A 19,370-nucleotide genomic window follows, 5' to 3' on the forward strand; every position below is an offset into this window, starting at 1 on the left:
CTCTTTTTGAGCCTGTAAACTAAAGAATATGACGTGGAAATCTTACTTTTAGTGGCACTCACTTCAGCTCGCAGAGTCAGTGAGCATCAGGCCCTAATAGTTGATCTACTATACACAAACTTTTATCATAACAGTGTAGTTCTCTGCACCAATCCTAAATTCCTTCTTAAGTGAATTGTTCTTCCAACGTTTTTCCTGAAATTTCATGGCCATCCTGTTAAAAGCGCACTGCACACCTTGAACTGCAAACGAGCCTTAGTGTAGTTTATGTAATCTTGATATACTGCTTTTCATAAAATCCGGTAGTATGCTTTGACGTATTGAGCTTCATAAAATCAAAGCAGTTTACAAACAATAAAATAGCAATTAAAATGAAGGGAAAAGGAACTACATGATAGGAAAGGAGAAAAGAAATCAAGAAAGAATAAAACAAGTACAGCCTTCTATCTGGAGTTGACTAAAGCCCGTACACGGTCCACCAATCTTTTTGTTTCTTTTAACCTAAACAGGATTAGGGCAACCATCGATAAACTGAATCTCTTTCCCTTATTCCCAGGCTGGACTAACTCTAGAGGGTCATGTCAGAACTATGGTAGTGTCAGTAGCCCACTTGGTCAGCCTCCATTGAAGAGATTTGCAGAGCTGCAACACGGTCTTCAGTCCATTCATTCACGTCTCACCTACTGCCTTGAGCAGAATACCCAATGCGACAGCCAGTTTGGTCAGACAGTTCTGCAGAATTTATTTGGAGTGTAGAATCCAACTCCACCCTCCTGGGCCCATTCTTTTCTGTTCCAGGCTGCACCTTCACGATAGGACTTTTTTGTTAGTGTTTTTGATAATCCTGGTAGCTAGGGATTCCCACATGTAAGAAACTCTGTCCTGCTTTTTCTCAGAGGAAGGGAAGTTATTTACCTTTAGCAAGTGTTCTCAGTAGGACAAGGTATTCTTACATATTCTCCCACCTCCCCTAGGAGTTGCTATGCTTTTTACCAAACTGAAGGTCCTTCGTAAGTTGGGCGGGCAGGAAAGCATGCACAGTTGGACCTGCCAAAGGCTTCTGGAACAATCAGTACACTGGGCAGTATCTGCACCTGGGCTCAATAGATGACGGCACCTACATATCAGAATACCTGTCCTCAGAGAACACCTGCTAGTAAGTGGAAGAAATAAAATGAGATTATTATTGTAGGTAACAATTGATCATGTCTCTGTTGCAATGCATGCCACTTGTGAAGAGTGGTGATCCTAAATATCAGATGTTGACCGTTTGCATGGCAGCATGCACATGATGGTAATTTGGGGATTTTGTTCCTCCCCTGCAGTTCACCTGGTGTCTGGATGCCTGCATTCGTGAGAAATTTGTGGATAACAAGAGAGCTCGAGAGCTGCAAGGTTTTCTTGATGGTGTGAAGAAAGGACAAGAGCAAGTGCTGGGGTAATTACAATGTGAATCGAGAAGCTAAGAAAATCATTCTAAAAAGGGGGTGTTTTAGGATTAGAGGAAATTGGGCTCTCTGCAGACTCTTGAGCCTGTATTGGGCCCCTGTAAAAGTCATCCAAAGACAATAGAATGCATGAACTTTCAAGACAGCACAAGCCCATTCTTCAGAAGGAGAAGCAGAGACCAATACGTTTCATGGAGCCTATCAACTTTGGGTCATGTTGGTTAGCCAATAAAAAGCATCACAGCCTGCAGAAAAACCTCTTACCTCTTAGTTTACCATGGGCATGGTGAACAAAATGTGTGTATCATAGATGAAAACTAACATTTTTTTGAAAGCCCAGTTCCTGCTTTTTCACCACCTATATTGCTTTTGGTTCTGACTGATTTCTGGTGTCACAAGTGGATGAGGAAGTTGTAATATCTAACTTTGATTCCAGTCGCACTCCATATTATAGATATTTATGAATTATTAGTCAATGTAGTCAAGGAGCTGATGAATGTGTGGAATAGTGAATGTAAGGAAACAAAGTCCAGATAACTTTGAACAGACATGATCTTGCGAAGTGTGTGAAAACCAGATTGTAAGACTGATGAAATTTGTAGAGAAAAACTTAATCTCGAATCGAGAATAATGCCAAGATACTGAAATTGATTTACTAGCTGCACAAGTAAACCAAATAATGTAGTTATAAGAGTGGGAGGGGTAGCATGACCCGATATAACAGGCTGTGGTCTTTTGTGGTTTGAGGACCAAGTGATGCTCTTTCCGCCAGGATGCAGTATTATCTAGACGTGATTGAAAGGATTGCTGGTAGAATTGATCTCGGAAAGCTGGTCAAAATGTACTAAGTCCAGTAAAAAGGTATCATTTTCAATTTTTTGTTTTGTTTTTAGTTATTAACTTTTAAAGTTGACTAATATTGCTACCACACTATTTTATATAAAATATTACAAACTACAGAAAAAAAAATCTGTTATGCTGTAAAATACCAAAGCTTAATTTTGTTCAGGGTGCTCCAAATGTTTTTCATATGTTGGAACATAGAAAGCGAAAACAAATAAAGACTATACAACTTATCCAGTCAGCCCATCCATACCAGCTAATGAGTTATATAGTCCCTTCTCACTATTCTTAGTGTAAAAGTTGCTTTCTGATTTGAAAGTGTCCCATGACAAGGCAAAAAAAAAACATTCCAGATATGCATGTCTGGGACATATACAGAAGATACATGTCTTCACAGCTTGTCACAGAGATTGATTTAACCCTTCCTTTGTGCAATTTAGGATCAGTTCACAATCTCTAAAAAATCAGGTTTCAGCTGGAATGTGTTTGGAAGGTATTGGTATGTTGTTCACAAAAATATGCTAGTGCAAAAGGTCGGTCTTAATATTAAAGGTTTTAACTTTTTTTTTCAAAGTGCTCCATTTTTTCACAGCAACATCAGTAGAAATCAAACACATACCGGGCAGCTCATTGCTTCCTGCCTGCAGCTGCTTTTACTACTTGTCCTGTTTTCCCTGTTTAGAGGCTGAAATCTTTATGGTAAGTACATATGCAGTGTATAACACTAACTTTTGCCTCTGCCACCTTTCAGGGATCTGTCCATGATCTTATGTGATTCCTTTGCCATTAACACCCTGGCATTGAGCACTATCCGAAATCTCCAGGAACTGATCAGTCAGGAGGCACTGCCCAGAGTGAGTAGCCAGTACTAACCTGAGTCAATATTTGAGTACGATTTTCAATTCTGGTTACAGTTTGGTAATGCTGGGTAACTAGAACTAATTTATTTAATTTTGCTTTTACCAGATAACTTTATCAATAGAAATCAAACAAAATAAAACATGGAAAAGAAAATAAGATGATACCTTTTTTATTGGACATAACTTAATACATTTCTTGATTAGCTTTCGAAGGTTGCCCTTCTTCATCAGATCGGAAATAAGCAAATGTGCTAGCTGACAGTGTATATAAGTGAAAACCTTTTCACTTATATACACTGTCAGCTAGCACATTTGCTTATTTCCGATCTGACGAAGAAGGGCAACCTTCGAAAGCTAATCAAGAAATGTATTAAGTTATGTCCAATAAAAAAAGGTATCATCTTATTTTCTTTTCCATGTTTTATTTTGTTTGATTTCTATTGATAACCTTAAGAGTGGACTAACACGGCTACCACACTCCTCTACCAGATAACTTGAATGAGACCATCAACAAGTGACCAATTGCCATAGGACAATTTTTTTTCAATAACACATATGTAACAGCTTTCTAGTATGTCAGCAAGAAAGACAAAAAAAACCTTTCAAATAGCGGAACATAAAATGGCAAAACTTCAGATCAAAACTGTAGATATAGTAATGGATTGTCAATTTATCTAAAAGAAACCATTATAGAGATTATCCTTCTCTTGTTACAATCATAACTCCCATTTTCAACATAAGCTTACCTAATAATCTGTATCTTTACTTATATTTCATTATACATCTGGTGTAAAAAAAAAAAAACCCCCATAGGAAAGCCATGGTTTAAATTTCACTGCTGCTTCTTGTGATCTGGGGTAAGTCGCTCGATTCTCTTATTTCCTTAGGGGCTGATACATAAAGCTTCCTTGGACATTGGCATGGGGTTACAGTGACATCTGCACGCAAGATAATTGCGATTCTCCGAGGACAAGCAGGCTGCTTGTTCTCACATGTGGGTTGGGCCAGGAAACGGCAAATTTTTTCAGAGCAAAAATAAAAAAGTTTTGCCAGAGCCTTCTAGCGTGTGCACCGCGCATGCGCGGACGACTTTCCGCACGTCGCGTGAGAGTTCCTGCTCAGTTTTTTCTTGTCCACAGCAGAGAGACAGTATACTTCGGTTCATTTTTTGGCCCAGGAAGTCTTTCGATGATTTGCGTCATTTCTTTTTTTTTTTTTAATTTGTCAGAATTCTTTATTAACTGGGCACAAACAGAATAAAAGAAAACAATGTAAGCTCTTAGTACAGCGTTCGAGTAACAACATACATTGCCATAAAAATAACAACATGATCCAACTCGATACAGAACGCGCCCTATCCCAGACCTCCTAACACATTTGAAACTTCAAATTTTTAAGAGACATTTTAAACTATAAATCCCCACACACACACACACACACACACACATACACACACATTTCTCCCCCAAACCCCATCAACCAAATAACTAAAGAGGGAAGAAGAAAGGAAAAAAAAAACCCCACCATCACCAAATGCCTCAGCACGAACAGTGCGAGACGAAGGGCTCCCAAATTGCTTCCCATTTGGCCAGAGTTTTGTGACGTATAGCCCATTGCCTCTCCATTTCACAAACATACCACAACTTATTTACCCATTTTATCAAGGAAGGGACCTGAGAAGACCTCCACTATGCAGCCAATGTGACCCTGGCAGCCAACATTGCGTGTCGAACCAATACAGACTGTGATGTGGTCAAACCTGGAGGTTTCTTGGGAAAAAGGAAAAATTCAGGTGCCCATTTGATAGGTCGTCCAATCCACCTTTGAAGACGGTACCAGACCACCTTCCAAAATGCCCTAACTATAACACATGACCACCAAATATGACCCATAGTACCCCTCTGTCCACAGTTCCGCTAACATAAGGGGGATGCTGTCTCAAACATATGATTCAGGCGAACTGGTGTCAGATACCACCTATAAAAAAAATTTAACAGCATTCTCCTTGAAAGGAACAAAGATAGAAATCCTTGCTAATGCATTTTCCATAGAGGACCACTCCTCTTCAGTCAAGTTCAAACCCAATTCCCTACTCCATCGGACTCTATGCTCCACCAAGCCCTTAACCTGTCTACGCTGAAACAAATATAAGCAAGTAATAAGACCCTTTGTACCTTTAGAATCTTCACACAAGTCCTCCAGAAAGGAATCCTTTCGACACACTTTAGACCTTATTTCAGCCGAAGACAGAAAATGCCTAACTTGTATGTATGCAAACAAATCCTTAGGAGAAATGTCATATGAATCAACTAAATTATCGAAAGATAGGAATATGCCTTCATCGAAAAATTGGCCCCATGTCTCTAGGCCAGCCCTAAACCAGGACCTAAATGTCCCCGATTGAAGACCAGGTGGGAAAAGGGGATTATAAATCACTGGGGTAAGCCTAGAAAAAACCAGGTCAGGCTTGGCAAACATAGTATCCCAGTAGTGGAAGGTAGTCACAATCGACGGGCACACCTCCCGCCCCAAAAAGCGATAACGCTCAGGCAGCCACATGAGGGAGCGCAAAGGGCACGAACCCACCGACTCCTGCTCCAATCCAATCCACCTCTTCTGCGAACTCGCATGAAACCACTCAATGGCAGACTGAGCCTGTGCCGCCTTATAATACCAAAACACATTGGAAACTCCCAAACCCCCTTGCCTCTGTTCCCTCTACAATACTGTTCTAGTTAATCTCGCCCTCTTGTTAGACCAAATTTAGTGAAGAAAATGGTCTTGAACACCTGAGAGAAATTTACACGACAAATGAAGAGGGAGTACCTGAAAAAGATACATCAAACGGGGCAATACATTCATCTTTAAAGTAGCAATCCTGCCAAACCATGAGAGATCAATAGATCCCCACTTCTCTAAATCCTTACCTATTTCCTTCAAGGGGGGGGGGGGGATAGTTAGCCGCAAATAAGTCAGAAAACCTTTCGGTAAGAGAGACACCCAAATACTTGAGACCCCAAGATACCCAACGAAAAGGAAAGGCTTGTTTTAAAGAACTTAAGATGGGATTCTGAATATTAAGAACCATAGCTTTCGATTTTGACATATTTAGCTTAAAGCCCGAAACAGAAGAATATTCAAATTAGGCAGCGAAATTAACGGTTTGGTTAGGGAGAGCAATATGTCATTCGCAAACAACGCCAACTTATATTCCTGCCCCCCTACCACCAAACCCGTAATATTAGGATTAGAACGAATAGCCACCGCAAGAGGTTCCATGACCAAAGCAAATAACATGGGCGATAAGGGCACCCTTGACGCGTCCCCCTATATATTTTATTTATTTATTTTAGTGCATTTCTATCCCACATTTTCCCACAAACGCAGGCACAATGTGGCGTACAGTAGTTCAAGAAAAATTACAATAAAAGAAAGGTATAAACATAGGATGACAGAGCTGGGATGAATTCACAGAAAAGACAAGGGAATGAAAAACTGTCCAACAAGTGCAATAGGGTTAGAGTCCCACTTCAGACAACAACGGGAGAGTCAAATGGAGGAGTTCTTTCATAAAGAAAACAAGGAAGAATTACCTCCATTGATGCGTACACAAGCCCGAGGGGAGTGATAAAAGGCTTGAGTCCAGTCTCGAAATCCCAGACCAAATCCCATCCGTTCCATAACACTTAACATAAATGGCCAATGTACCCGGTCAAACGCCTTCTCAGCATCTAACCCCAAGAGGCAGAGTGAGACTTTTAACTTTGCAACCACATGCGTTAAATTAACCATCCGACGGACATTGTCTTTTGCTTGTCTTTGAGGAATAAAACCAACTTGATCTGGGTGAATTAAATCAGGCAATACCCTAGCCATTCTATTCGCCAGTACTTTAGCCAGAACTTTAACATCCGAATTTAAAATAGAGATCGGTCGGTATGAGGCGCACTCCAGCTTATCTTTGCCCGGTTTCTGGATCACAGCAATCCATGCTTCCATCATGGATGGTGGCAAATCTTGACCCTCCAGGACCCCATTAAGAATTTCAACCAAAATAGGAGCAAGCTCTCCCCGAAATGCCCGATAAAACATTGAGCCTGCAAATAGGTGGGAAAATGTGGGATACAAGTGCAATAAATAAATAAAATTTGGTAGACCATCTAAACCCGGGGACTTCCCATTCGCCAAATCCTTAATAACTTTAACCACTTCATCTACCCGGATGTTCTCATCAAGCATAACCCTTTGCTCCTCAGTCAGGGCAGGAAGCTGCAGAGAGGCTAAAAAGGCTCCAATAGCATCCTGCTGAATCGATGCTTCAGCCCTGTACAAGGACTGATAGAATGACTGAAAACGCTGACGGTTCTGTTTGGACTGAGTTAACACTGATGACTTACTATTTCTAATCCTCAAAATAGTACGATTGAATCTTTGTTGCCGCAATTTAAGAGCCAACAACCGACTAGGCTTATTATGATAAACATAATGCAAATGCTGTTGCTGTTTCTGAACGAACTGAAGCTGCTCCGAGTAAATATTGTCTAACCTTAACCGCAAGGCGTGTATCTGACGCAAAGTAGAAAGCGAATGTGAGACCTTATGAAGATCTTCCAATCTAGACAACTCCAAAAGACAGTCAGCTACTTCCTTTCGCCTGACCCTAGCCTGTGTACTAGCTTGTTGTAGGAAAAAACCCCTTGAAACTGCTTTAAAAGCATCCCAAACTATCCCCAAGGAGAGACCGGAATGCAAATTAATGTCAAGATATTCCCTCAAAAGCGAACGAAACTTCGCTAGCGTTTTTTCATCTTTCAGTAATGAGACATTTAAAGTTCATCTGGTATCTTTCTCAACCTCACCCATAGAAGCAAATTGTACTCAAGCTGGAGCATGATCCGAGATAGTGATAGAGCCAATATCAGACCAACAACTTCCCTGGAGGGAGACATCAAGAAGTATGTGATCTATGCGGGAGTAAGAATCATGGGAATGGGAGTAATAAGAATAATCCCGAACTCTTTGGTGATGCAACCTCCACATATCACTCACACCCAAAGTGCGAGCAAAATCTACCAAAGCCTTTGCATTTTTAACATCACTCGCTGACACCTTACTTGACTTGTCCAAAGCTGGCTCAAACAAAGCATTAAAACCCCCCCAAGAACCAATTTACCATTCCCCCTGATTATCATTAGGTGCGTAAACAGCAACTAGAGAAAAGGCCAAATTGTTCAGCATAACATGAGCCACCAAAAATCTCCCCATAGGATCCCGCCTGATCTTCAACACTTGGACCTGAAGGGAAGAATGGAGCAATATAGCTACCCCTTGCTTCTTTGACGCATTCACATCTGATGCAAAAAAAAATGGGAATACTGCCTGTGGGCTAAGAACTTCTCATGATCCCTCCTCAAATGAGTCTCTTGAAGAAACACAACATGGGGTCTGTGAAACAGAATTTCCTTAAAAAGCTTTTGACGCTTTTGAGTAGAATTCAAGCCCTTGACATTATATGTCAAGAACTTTAAATCCATACTCATTTAAACACCAAGAAAGTGGAAACCACTTCTGGCCAAAGAATGGTGGGTGGAAGAAAACATACACACACAAAAGAAAGTACAATAGAAAGAGAGAAGGAAAAAAAAATTAAAGGAAAGAGAAAACCTACCCCACCCCCCACAGCTCCCTGCCAATATCTCATTCCCACCCCATATCACTCCCAAACCCCCTCTCCCCCTGAGCACCTCAAGCCCCCCCCCTTGTACCATCAATACCCCGCAGCCCACTCCTCCCCCCCCACAACCCACAACACACCAATTAATAGCCCCAACAACGACCAGCATGGGAAAATAGAGAGAAAAGGAGAACATCACCATACCCTATTCAGCAACCCACCCCCCCCTGCATCAGACATCTTACCCCCCCCCCCCCATTATTAAACAGACACCAGCATTGAAACACCCCCCTTGCTTCCTATTTATAACAAACAACCCTCAACAGTATTGACCCTCAGCAAACCTCCCTCTGTACCCCTCGCCTAGTTAACGCTAGGCAAAATAAAATCAAAACAGCACAAAACAGTCTCACTTTAAAGTCAATCTCCCTTGGAATTAGCCTTCGATTTTGGAGCCATTCGTTTCCATTTTTGCAGATGTTCTTTTGCAGATTGAGCAACCGGTGTCGGAGGAGCCGAGGCTGTAGACAACCCTGCCTCGTGCAATATTTTCCAGGCCTTTGTAAGATGGCGGACCCGGTGCAAACGGGAACGCCCATCTATAGGCTATTTTCCCCTTGGTGAGTATATCTAATGCTGGTCTCATTGAACGCCTCTGAGCCAAGGTAAGCGCAGAAAGATCTTGATAAACTTGCACTTTGGCATCATTATACTCCACGTACGGTGTTTGCCTTGCTTTCACGATCAGTCTTTGTCATTGCAAAGGAGACAAATTTTGCTATTATATCTCGCTGTCTGTTCTCCATGCACTGACCGGGTGCTCTATGAGCCTTGTCGTTCTCAATGGGACTTTCAGGCACTTCTGAATCTAACAACGTAGCGCATATAACCCGAGTCACCGTCATATCCTCCGAATCTCCACACTCTGGTACCCCTCAAAAACGCAAGTTGCATCTTCTGCTTCGATTTTCCAGGTCATCGACCTTAAATTGGAGCTTGTTGTAGTGGTCCAGAGTCGTCTCCACCTCCGAGGCAACTTCCAAACTTTGCACCGCCTGTTCCTCCATGCAGCATTCCAAGTCCTCCACTCGGCCTCCTAGTTCTTTTAAGTCCGAACCAAGAGCCTCCATTTTCTCCAAAATTTTGTTCTTTGATGCTTTGATCTCCTTTCGTAAAGCGCGTAGATATTTCACAATTCCTCTCAGGAAAGCATTCGGGTCCTCCGCCAAGCCCGCCTGTGACTGTGAAAATTCTGACTCCGAGTCAGAATGCAATCTCAGCAGCGGAGACACGTGGTGCCGACGGCCCTTACTCAGCGTCTTCAGCACTTGGCAGTCCTGCTCTTTATGAGAGAGTGAGGAGGACTTACTCATATTGCCCACAATTAGTTTATACCGCTTTAGTTCCAAGATTTGGAAGCAGGGAAGGCAAGATACAAGCGAATTCCGCTTTTTATGTTGAGAGGGAGCGGGAGCTATCAGTTCAAGCCGCCATCAGGCACCGTGAAGTCTTTGCGTCATTTCTTTTTTTAAAAAAACAATTTTACCTTCCTGTATTTTTTCTTAGTTTTTTAGACCTCTTTTGTAACTTTTCTTTCTTGTTCGAAGCGACTGTGTTTTAGGCCGCTCGGTCGGGTCTTACCCATTTTTCTTTTGTGCCTTTCTTCTTTTCAAAGGCACAACCGCGTCTTTTGATTTCGCCGAAGCTGTTTTTTCTTCCATGTCATCGAAGACACCCAACGGCTTCAAACGTTGTACTCGGTGCAACTGTACCATCTCGGGTACCAATACACATGCTTGGTGTATCCAGTGCCTTGGGCCCGACCATAGCCCAGCCGCTTGCAGTCTGTCTTCGCATGAAGAAACGGACCCAAGCATCTCGAGAGGCCCAATGAGAGAAGCATTTTGGGGCTCAGGCCAGTCCTTCGACATCGAGGGATGCATCGACGTCGGGAGCAAAGGTAATGGCTGCGGAACGACCAGCTCGTGCTGGGAGTAGTGAGGCATCAAGTGGGTCTCCACCTGTCTCGAGGCCTCCTGTTATGCAGGACACAGCCCCTAGGAGACATGAGGATTCCACGTCTTCCTCAATGGTACCGAGGAGTCTCGATGACAGGCGTCGAGCAAAGGCGAACAAGCACCGTCATCGTTCTCCTTCAACACATGGTGTCGGGAGCTCAAGGGCGTTGAGGGATTCGGCACCCGAGAAGCGTCAGCGCCGAGAGGATTGCTCTCCCTCTATTCAGGAGGTGCCGATGCGTTGGTCTCGCAGCCCCGGTACCTGCTCCCGAGCCTTGACAGATTCTGCCACCGTCTCCTTTACCGACCCCACAGCCTTGTCTGACGGCGGATCTCGACGAGCGCATCAGGGCCCTGCTTCCAGAGCTTCTGGAAGGATTGCTGCACCAGTCTGCTTCTGTGTCGGGGATACTTGCACCTTCCATACCGTCTGCTGCAGCGGCATCTGGCCCTCGCCTATGGTGAGGTCCCCGACCTCGGTGCCGCCTGCCACCCAGGTCGACTCCCCGTGGATGTCGGTGGAGCAAGCGTCACCAGAGCCCAGGCGGGCGTCGACTACTCGGCACCGCCATAGAGGACGTCGTTCCTCGGTGTCGAGGCAAGCTCAGTTTCGGACTGCTCTGAGGGATGTGTTCTCCGATACTGAAGATGACCGTTTGTGGGAGGAAGAGGAGGATCCCAGGTACTTTTCTTCTGACAAGTCCTATGGGATTCCTTCTGAACTTTCTCCTCCAATAGAAAGGAGACTTTCTCCTCTGGAGAGTCTATCCTTCACCTCCTTTGTCCGGGAAATGGCTGCGGCTATTCCCTTCCCTGTGGAGGTTGAGGATGAGCCCAGGGCTGAGATGCTCGAGGTCCTGGATTATCCTTCTCCGCCTAGAGAGGCTGCAGCGGCCCCTTTGCATAATGTACTCAAGGAAATTCTTATGCGAAACTGGTCGTTCCCTCTGTCTAATCCTGTGATCCTGAAAAAGACTGAGTCCCAATAATGGGTACACGGGGAGCCTGGATTGATGAGGTCTCAGCTACCTCACAATTCCATGGTGGTGGACTCCGCTCTCAAGAGAGCCAAGAGTACTAGGGACTATGCCTCGGCGCCCCCAGGCAGAGAATCTAGAACCTTGGACTCTTTTGGGAGGAAGACGTCTCAGGCCGCTATGCTCGCTGCCAAGATCCAGACTTACCAGCTCTTCACGAGCGTCCACTTGCGGAACTTGATGAGGCAACTGTCTAGCTTGGTTGATGCACTCCCTCCGGAGTAGGCTGAGCCTTTTTGCCAGGTGGCCAGACAGCAGAAGGTGTGTCGAAAATTCCTGGCCAGGGGTACGTTCGACACTTTTGATGTAGCATCCAGGATCGCTGCCCAAGGTATAGTGATGTGCAGACTCTCATGACTGCGTGTCTCTGACCTGTACCGTTCGGTCCAGCAGCGGATGGCGGATGTTCCTTGCCGGGGGGGATAACCTTTTTGGTGAGAAAGTAGAGGATCTGGTTGACCAGCTCAAGAAGCACAATGGTGCTATGGATTCTGTATCCCGCCAGGCGTCTTCTGCTACTACCTCCTCATTTAGGAGGCTTATTGGAGGGAAGAGGAGTGCTCCCTATTCCTATGCTAGTTATAGGTACACTCCTGCTTCTCGGCAGACTTCCCAGGCTCAGTCCAAGCGAGCTCGTTCTTGACAACAGCGTGCGCCTAAGTCCAGTGCGGCTCCCCAGCCAAAGCAAGGGACAGGCTTTTGACTGGCTCCAGTTCAGCATAGCCTCAGTAAACGTGTCTGTACTGGACGACTTGCCGGTTGGGAGGGAGGTTAATGTTTTTTTTTCACCACATGTGGCTCCTTATAATCTCCGACCGGTGGGTTCTTGAAATTGTCCGGTTTGGGTACACCCTCAATCTGGAATCCAAGCCTCCAAATTGCCCACCAGGAGCTCAGTCCTACAGCTCCAAGCACAAGCAGGTACTTGCAGAGGAACTCTCCACCCTTCTACAGGCCCAAGCGGTCGAACCCGTTCCACCAGGGGAAAAAGGGCTGGGATTCTAGACCAGGTACTTGTGCAAAACAAAACGGGGGATGCCTCCCATCCTAGACCTAAGGGCCCTGAACAAATTCCTTATCTGAGAAAAGTTCAGGATGGTTTCCCTGGGCACCCTTCTTCCCATGAGTCAGGAAAACGATTGGCTATGCTCTCTGGACTTAAAGGATGCTTATACACACATCTCGATACTTCCAGCTCACAGGAAGTACCTTCGATTTCAGCTGGGAATACAGCACTTTCAGTACCATGTACTGCCTTTTGGCCTGGCTTCAGCACCCAGAGTATTTACCAAATGCCTAGCTGTAGTCGCAGCGTCGCTACGTAGACTGGGAGTGTATGTGTTTCCTTATTTCAACAATTGGCCGGTGAAGAGCACCTCGAAGGAGGGTGCTCTGGAGTCTATGCGAATGACAATTCGTGTGCTAGAGTTACTGGGGTTCATCATAAATTATCCCAAGTCCCATTTCACCCCAGTCCAAAAATTGGAATTCATTGGAGCCCTGTTGAACACTCAGACAGCGTGAGCTTATCTTCCCGAGAAAAGGGCGGACAACCTTCTGTCCCTGGTGTCCATGGTTTGAGTGTCTAGGCAGGTCACGGCTCAGCAGATGTTGAGACTTCTGGGGCACGTGGCCTCCACAGTTCATGTCACGCCCATGGCACGTCTCCATATGAGATAAGCGCAATGGACCCTAGCTTCCCAGTGGTTTCAAGCTGCGGGGAATCTAGTGGATGTAATCCAACTGTCCACCGATTTTTGGAATTCTCTTCAATGGTGGACGATTCGATCCAATTTGACGATGCATCTCTCCTGGGGTGGGGAGCTCATGTAGATGGACTGCACACTCAGGGCGTCTGGTCCTTTCAGGAAAAAGGTCTGCAGATCAACCTCCTGGAATTAAGAGCGATCTGGAACACTCTAAAGGCTTTCAGAGATCGACTGTCCATCCAAATCATTTTGATTCAGGCAATCAGGTTTCCATGTATTACACCAACAAGCAGGGGGCATCGGATCTCACCCTCTGTGTCAGGAAGCCATCCAGATGTGGCTTTGGGCTCGCCGTCGCGGCATGTTTCTCCAAGCCACTTATCTGGCAGGCATAAACAACAGTCTGGCCGGCAGGTTAAGCAGGATAATGCAACCTGACAAGTGGTCACTGAACATGGATGTAGTCTGCAAGATCTTCCAAGCGTGGGGCACCCCCTCGGTGGATCTTTTTGCCACTCATATCAATCACAAGGTCCCTCAGTTCTATTCCAGACTTCAGGCCCGAGGACAGCAGGCTGATTGTTCTCACAAACCCGCCCACTTCCCCTTTGGAGTTGTTGTTTGTTTATTATTTGCTTTTTGATTAAACTGAGCGGGAACGCTTACGTGACGGGCGGGAAGTCGTCTACAGTGCGCGCCAGAAGGCTCTGGCAAAACTTTTTTTTTTTTTGCTCTGAAAACATTTGCCGTTTCCTGGGCCGCCGTGGACGCCGACCCACATGTGAGAACAATCAGCCTGCTGTCCTCAGAAAATACCTGCTTTACAGGTATGTATCTTCACTATCTGTGCGCAGGACACCAGTGCACAGCATATTAAAATGAATGTTAATGAAGCTTTAGCTATTTGGTCCTCATGCAGAGAAGTGTGCAGAAGATTTTAAGGCTGATCAAAAGGCAGGAAATGTAATACCACATCAGAGTAGGCATAGAAGGATTATTCTTGTTTCTGCAAGCATCATAGTACCAACAGCTTTTTAAGGCAGAACAGGAAGTGGCAGTTCTGCACACAGGTCTTAGTAGTAAATATTGTCTGTGCATGTGCTGTTTTGCACATAAATATCAGCATTTCCGTTGTCATCCATAGTAGACCAGTCCAGACAAATAGTTTATATTTCCACCAGCAGAAGGAGACAGAAAACACTACTACTAGTACTACTAATCATTTCTATAGCGCTACTAGACGTACTCATGGCTGTAGACTTGAACATGAAGAGAGAGTCCCTGCTTGACAGAGCTTACAATGTAATTAGGACAGACAAACAGGATGAATGAGATAAGGGAATTACTAAGGTGGTGATGATAAAATAAGGGTACTGAACAAGTGAGTAAGGGTTAGGAGTTAAAAGCAGCATCAAAAAGGTGAGCTTTTAGCTTAGATTTGAAGACGGCCAGAGATTTAGCTTGACGTACCAGCTCAGGAAGTCTATTCCAGGCATATGGTGCAGCAAGATAAAAGGAACAGAGTCAGGAGTTAGCAGTGGAAGAGAAGGGTACAGATAAGAGGGATTTACCCAGTGAATGGAGTTCCCGGGGAGGAGTGTAAGGAGAGATGAGAGTAGAGAGGTACTGAGGAGCTGCAGAGTGAATGCACTTATAAGTCAATAAGAGGAGTTTGAACTGTATGCGGAAACGGATAGGGAGCCAGTGTAGTGACTTGAGGAGAGGGCTAATATGAGCATAGCGACACTGGCGGAATATAAGTCGTGCAGCAGAACTTTGAACAGATTGAAGGGGAGAGAGATGGCTAAATGGGAAACCTGTGAGAAGCAAGTTGCAATAGTCTAAGCGAGAGGTGATAAGAGTGGATAAGGATGATATTTTTGGTGATATTATAGAGAAAGAAATGACAGGTTTTAGCAGTCTGCTGAATATGTGCATAGAAGGAGAGAGAGGGAGTCGAAGATGATCCCAAGGTTAAGAGCTGATGAGACAGGAAGGATGAGAGTGTTATCCACAGAAATAGAGAATGTGGGAAGAGCAGAGGTCGGTTTAGGGGGAAAGATAAGAAGCTCGGTCTTGGTTGTGTTTAGTTTCAGATGGCGGTGAGCAGGGCCGTGCCAACACGGTAAGCGGGGTAAGCACCGCAGGGGGGCGCCAACCTCTGGAGGGCGCCGCCGCGGTGCTTACCCTCGCCGCTTACCTCAGCTCCGTCCTGCAAGCAGTGCTCACTTTTCCTCCAGGCCCGCCCAGCCCCAGCTCCCATTGCCGGCCACTGCTGCTTTTCCTGTTGAGCAGCAGGGCCGGCGCTACAAAAAGAAGAAACACTCAGCTGACTGAGCTGAGCGCTAACGACAAAAAATGTTTAAAAAAAAAAGTGCGGCACCGCAGGCAGACTTGAGGCATTGGCTGCTGGCTCTGCAGGCTCCTCCCGTCTCTTACGTCACTGCCCCTGGAGCGAAACAGGGCCTGGAGGAAAAGACCAGGTGCTAATAACAGAAAAAGACACTGGATGGAAGGAGCGGGAAAACAGATGGAATGATGGGGAGAAAGAGGGAAAACAGATGGAAGGATGGCAGAGAAAGAGGGAAAACAGATGGAAGGATGGCAGAGAAAGAGGGAAAACAGATGGAAGGATGGGGAGAGAAAAAGGGGAGATGGATGAAAGGATGCAGAGAGAAAGGGGAAAGCCTGGAAGGATGTGGAGAGAGAAGGGATACTGAACAGAAAAGGGCAGAGAGATAGAGAGACACTGGTTAGAAGGAGGGAGAGAGAGACATTAGATGGAAGGATCAGGAGAGAGGGTAGATGGGTGGAAGGATGGGGAGAGAAAGAGGGAAGACGCTGGATGGAAGGGTAGGGAGAAAGAGATGACACTGGATGGAAGGATGCAGAAAGAAAGAGGGGAGACTACTGGAAGGATGGGGAGAGAGAGGGGAGACACTGGAAGGATGGGGAGAGAAAGAGGAGAGCTGCTGCATGGAAAAGGGGAGTAGTGAAAGACTGGAGAATAAGAGGAAGGGGCATGGGGAGAACAAGGGTGAGAAAAAGATGAAAAGCCATAAGTAGATGAAGGAAATTAAAGAATGGATAGTAAGAATGAATTAAATCTGGACAGAGAGAGAGGCAGAAAAATATTGAAGAAAGCAAAGAAAAAGGAGAGCAAAATGACAAATGGCCAGGAAACCCTGGCAGGAGAGTTAAGTGAAAACGAAGGAAAGCAGAATCTAGAGACTGGGAGCAACACAATGAAAAAAAGTAAATGGCCATACAACAAAGGTAAAGAAAATAATTTTATTTTTAATTTAGGATAAAGTAATATGGTACCTGTGTTAATAAAGTTTGAGAGACCAATACTTCCTTCCTTAGGTCAGGAGAGGATACCGTAACAGCATTATACTGACCTGAGGCAGGAGGTTTTGGCCTCTGAAAGCTCACTGAAAAGGGTGTTAGGCTATTAAATACATTTTCTGAAATCTGATGCACTGAAAGGCAGCACTTTACCCTGTGTGACAAATGCATCTGATTAGTGTGACTAAAGTTTGCTGGGGGAGGGGGGTAGAGAGAAAATTTTGTGCCCACCCACTTTGGGTTCAGGCCCATCCAAAATTGGCAGTCTGGCTACGCCACTGGCATGGCTATGACAAAAGCAATATAATATACACTGTTCACACTCTTCCATGCGCCTTGGAGCCAGGCAGGGGGGGGGGCACCAACTGATGGTCTGCAGGGGGGCGCTAGAGACCCTTGGCACGGCCCTGGCGGTGAGACATCCAGGTGACAGTGTCAGACAGGCAGGCTGATACTTTGGCCTGGATTTCGGCTGAGATTTCTGGTGTGGAGAGGTAGATCTGGGAGTCATCAGCATAAAGTAGTTAGAGTGATTTGCCTCTTTAAGGGGAATAGTGCAGCCCTAAGATGTGTAGTATGTTCTGTGTCTCAGCAGATGGTGGATGGACAGTACAGCCCTGTCTTGGTGATTCTCAGCCAGCTCCTGACTCGCTTTTAAGTTGAGTATCAGTTGAGTAGGGCGGTTTTTTGCAGAAATTATGCTCCTTTAAATTTTTTTCATCATTTGACTGGAGCTGGGTGACACTCGGTGGTGCTGAGTCTTCCTCCTCCCTCCTACTCCTCCTCGGTAGTTTCATAAGGAGGAAGAGGCTAAGACTTTAATCTGCCTTTTTCTAAGACATAAGTACATAAGCACTGCCACACTGGGAAAAGACCAAAGGTCCATCAAGCCCAGCACTCTGTCTCTGACAGCGGCCAATCCAGGCCCCAAGAACCTGGCAAAAACCCAAAATTTAATAACGATCAATGGACTTTTCCTTCAGGAATCTGTCCAGACCCCCTTTAAACTCAGCAAGGCCAGCTGCCGTCACTACCTTCTCCGGCATTGAGTTCCAGAGTCTAACCACACGTTGAGTAAAGAAAAACTTTCTCCAATTTATTTTAAACCTACCACATTCTAATTTCATCTTGTGTCCCCTAGTTCTATTATTGTTAGAAAGCGTAAACAAACGCTTCACATCTGTCCGCTCTACCCCACTCATTATTTTGTAGACCTCTATCATATCACCCCTCAGCCGCCTTTTCTCCAGGCTAAAGAGTCCTAGCCGTCTTAACCTCTCCTCATAAGGTAGTCGTCAAGGATTTTAAATTTCTGTTTGAAATTGTTTTCACTGTCTTTAGACATTATGTTCCTCTCAGAGGTAAGCATTCTTTCCTTTTTCATTTCTACCACTCTGAGGGAAGCTTCTATACTCAATCTTCAGTTTGCTCCAGTGGTGATGTGCTACACAGGAACCTTCCCTGATTTTTTTTCTCCTTTTGGTCTTCTGTCTAATTTTGTTGTCTATTGGAGCCTTCATTCTGCCTTGCAATTTTTTTTTTGTTCTTTCTGTTTTCTTTAGCCATCTTTGTGCTGTTGGGGTGATTTTCCTTTCTTGCCTTTTTTAGGAGGAGCAGCATTGATTATGGCCGTTGTGGGAGACATTGGCCTTTTTGGAGCATGTTAACCCTAGCCGCTCAAGGTCTAATTTGCATCTTGGAGAATCTGCTTATGTGGTCATCCGCTATTGGATCTCATATTTTCCCGACCAAACCTTGTCACTTAGATGAAAGCACATCTCCCGGGTCATAGTTTGGTCAGCAGATGGACGCCTCTATACACCTCAGAAGGAGGATGGGATGACTTCCCTATGAGGAAAGGCTGAAATGGCTTGGGCTCTTTAGCTTGGAGAAAAGATGGCTGAAGGGAGATATGATAGAGGTATATAAAATACTGAGTAGAGTGGAATGGGTAGATGTGAATCACTTGTTTACTCTTTCCAAAAATACTAGGACTAGGGAGCACGCAATGAAGCTAGAAAGTAGTAAATTCAAAATGAATCAAAGAAAATATTTCTTCACTCAGCGTGTTAGCGGGGTTTTAAAAAGATTTGGATAGCTTCCTAAAAGAAAAGTCCATAAGCCATTATTAAAACGGCCATGGGAAAATCCACTGCTTATATCTGTGATAAGCAGCATAAAATATATTGTACTGTTTTGAGATATTGCCAGGGCTGCATATCTGTTCTTCAATTCGAGGGCAGGTGGAGTTATGGTATTGATCCTGCAGTGTCTCTTGATGTTTGTCCAGTTTCATCTTTCAGCACATCTGCTTCTTCCCTACAGCTGACTTACTGAAATTATTTCTTTAGCCTCTATTCTACAGAGGAAACAACCTAATCAAGGTTTCAGAGCACTGGTCACAGAAGGTATAATAGCTTCTTGACAGGGTTG

The 19,370-nt window shown here is 44.8% G+C and overlaps 1 protein-coding gene across 2 annotated transcripts in view; it reads left to right on the plus strand.

Moving 5' to 3' along the window:
- Nucleotides 1-19,370, plus strand: part of NELFB (negative elongation factor complex member B) — a 200,497-nt gene that overhangs the window by 110,225 nt on the left and 70,902 nt on the right. For both annotated transcript variants that reach the window (XR_003942541.1, XM_030207069.1), the window contains exons 6-7: nt 1,326-1,438; nt 3,043-3,145. Coding sequence is in view for 1 of the 2 variants with exons in the window: in XM_030207069.1 (XP_030062929.1) it covers nt 1,326-1,438; nt 3,043-3,145 (216 nt within the window). In the remaining variant the exon portion in view is untranslated. The remainder of the gene's footprint in view (nt 1-1,325; nt 1,439-3,042; nt 3,146-19,370) is intronic.

The sequence above is a fragment of the Microcaecilia unicolor genome, chromosome 6, assembly GCF_901765095.1.
Source record: "Microcaecilia unicolor chromosome 6, aMicUni1.1, whole genome shotgun sequence".
Classification (NCBI taxonomy): Eukaryota; Metazoa; Chordata; class Amphibia; order Gymnophiona; family Siphonopidae; genus Microcaecilia; species Microcaecilia unicolor.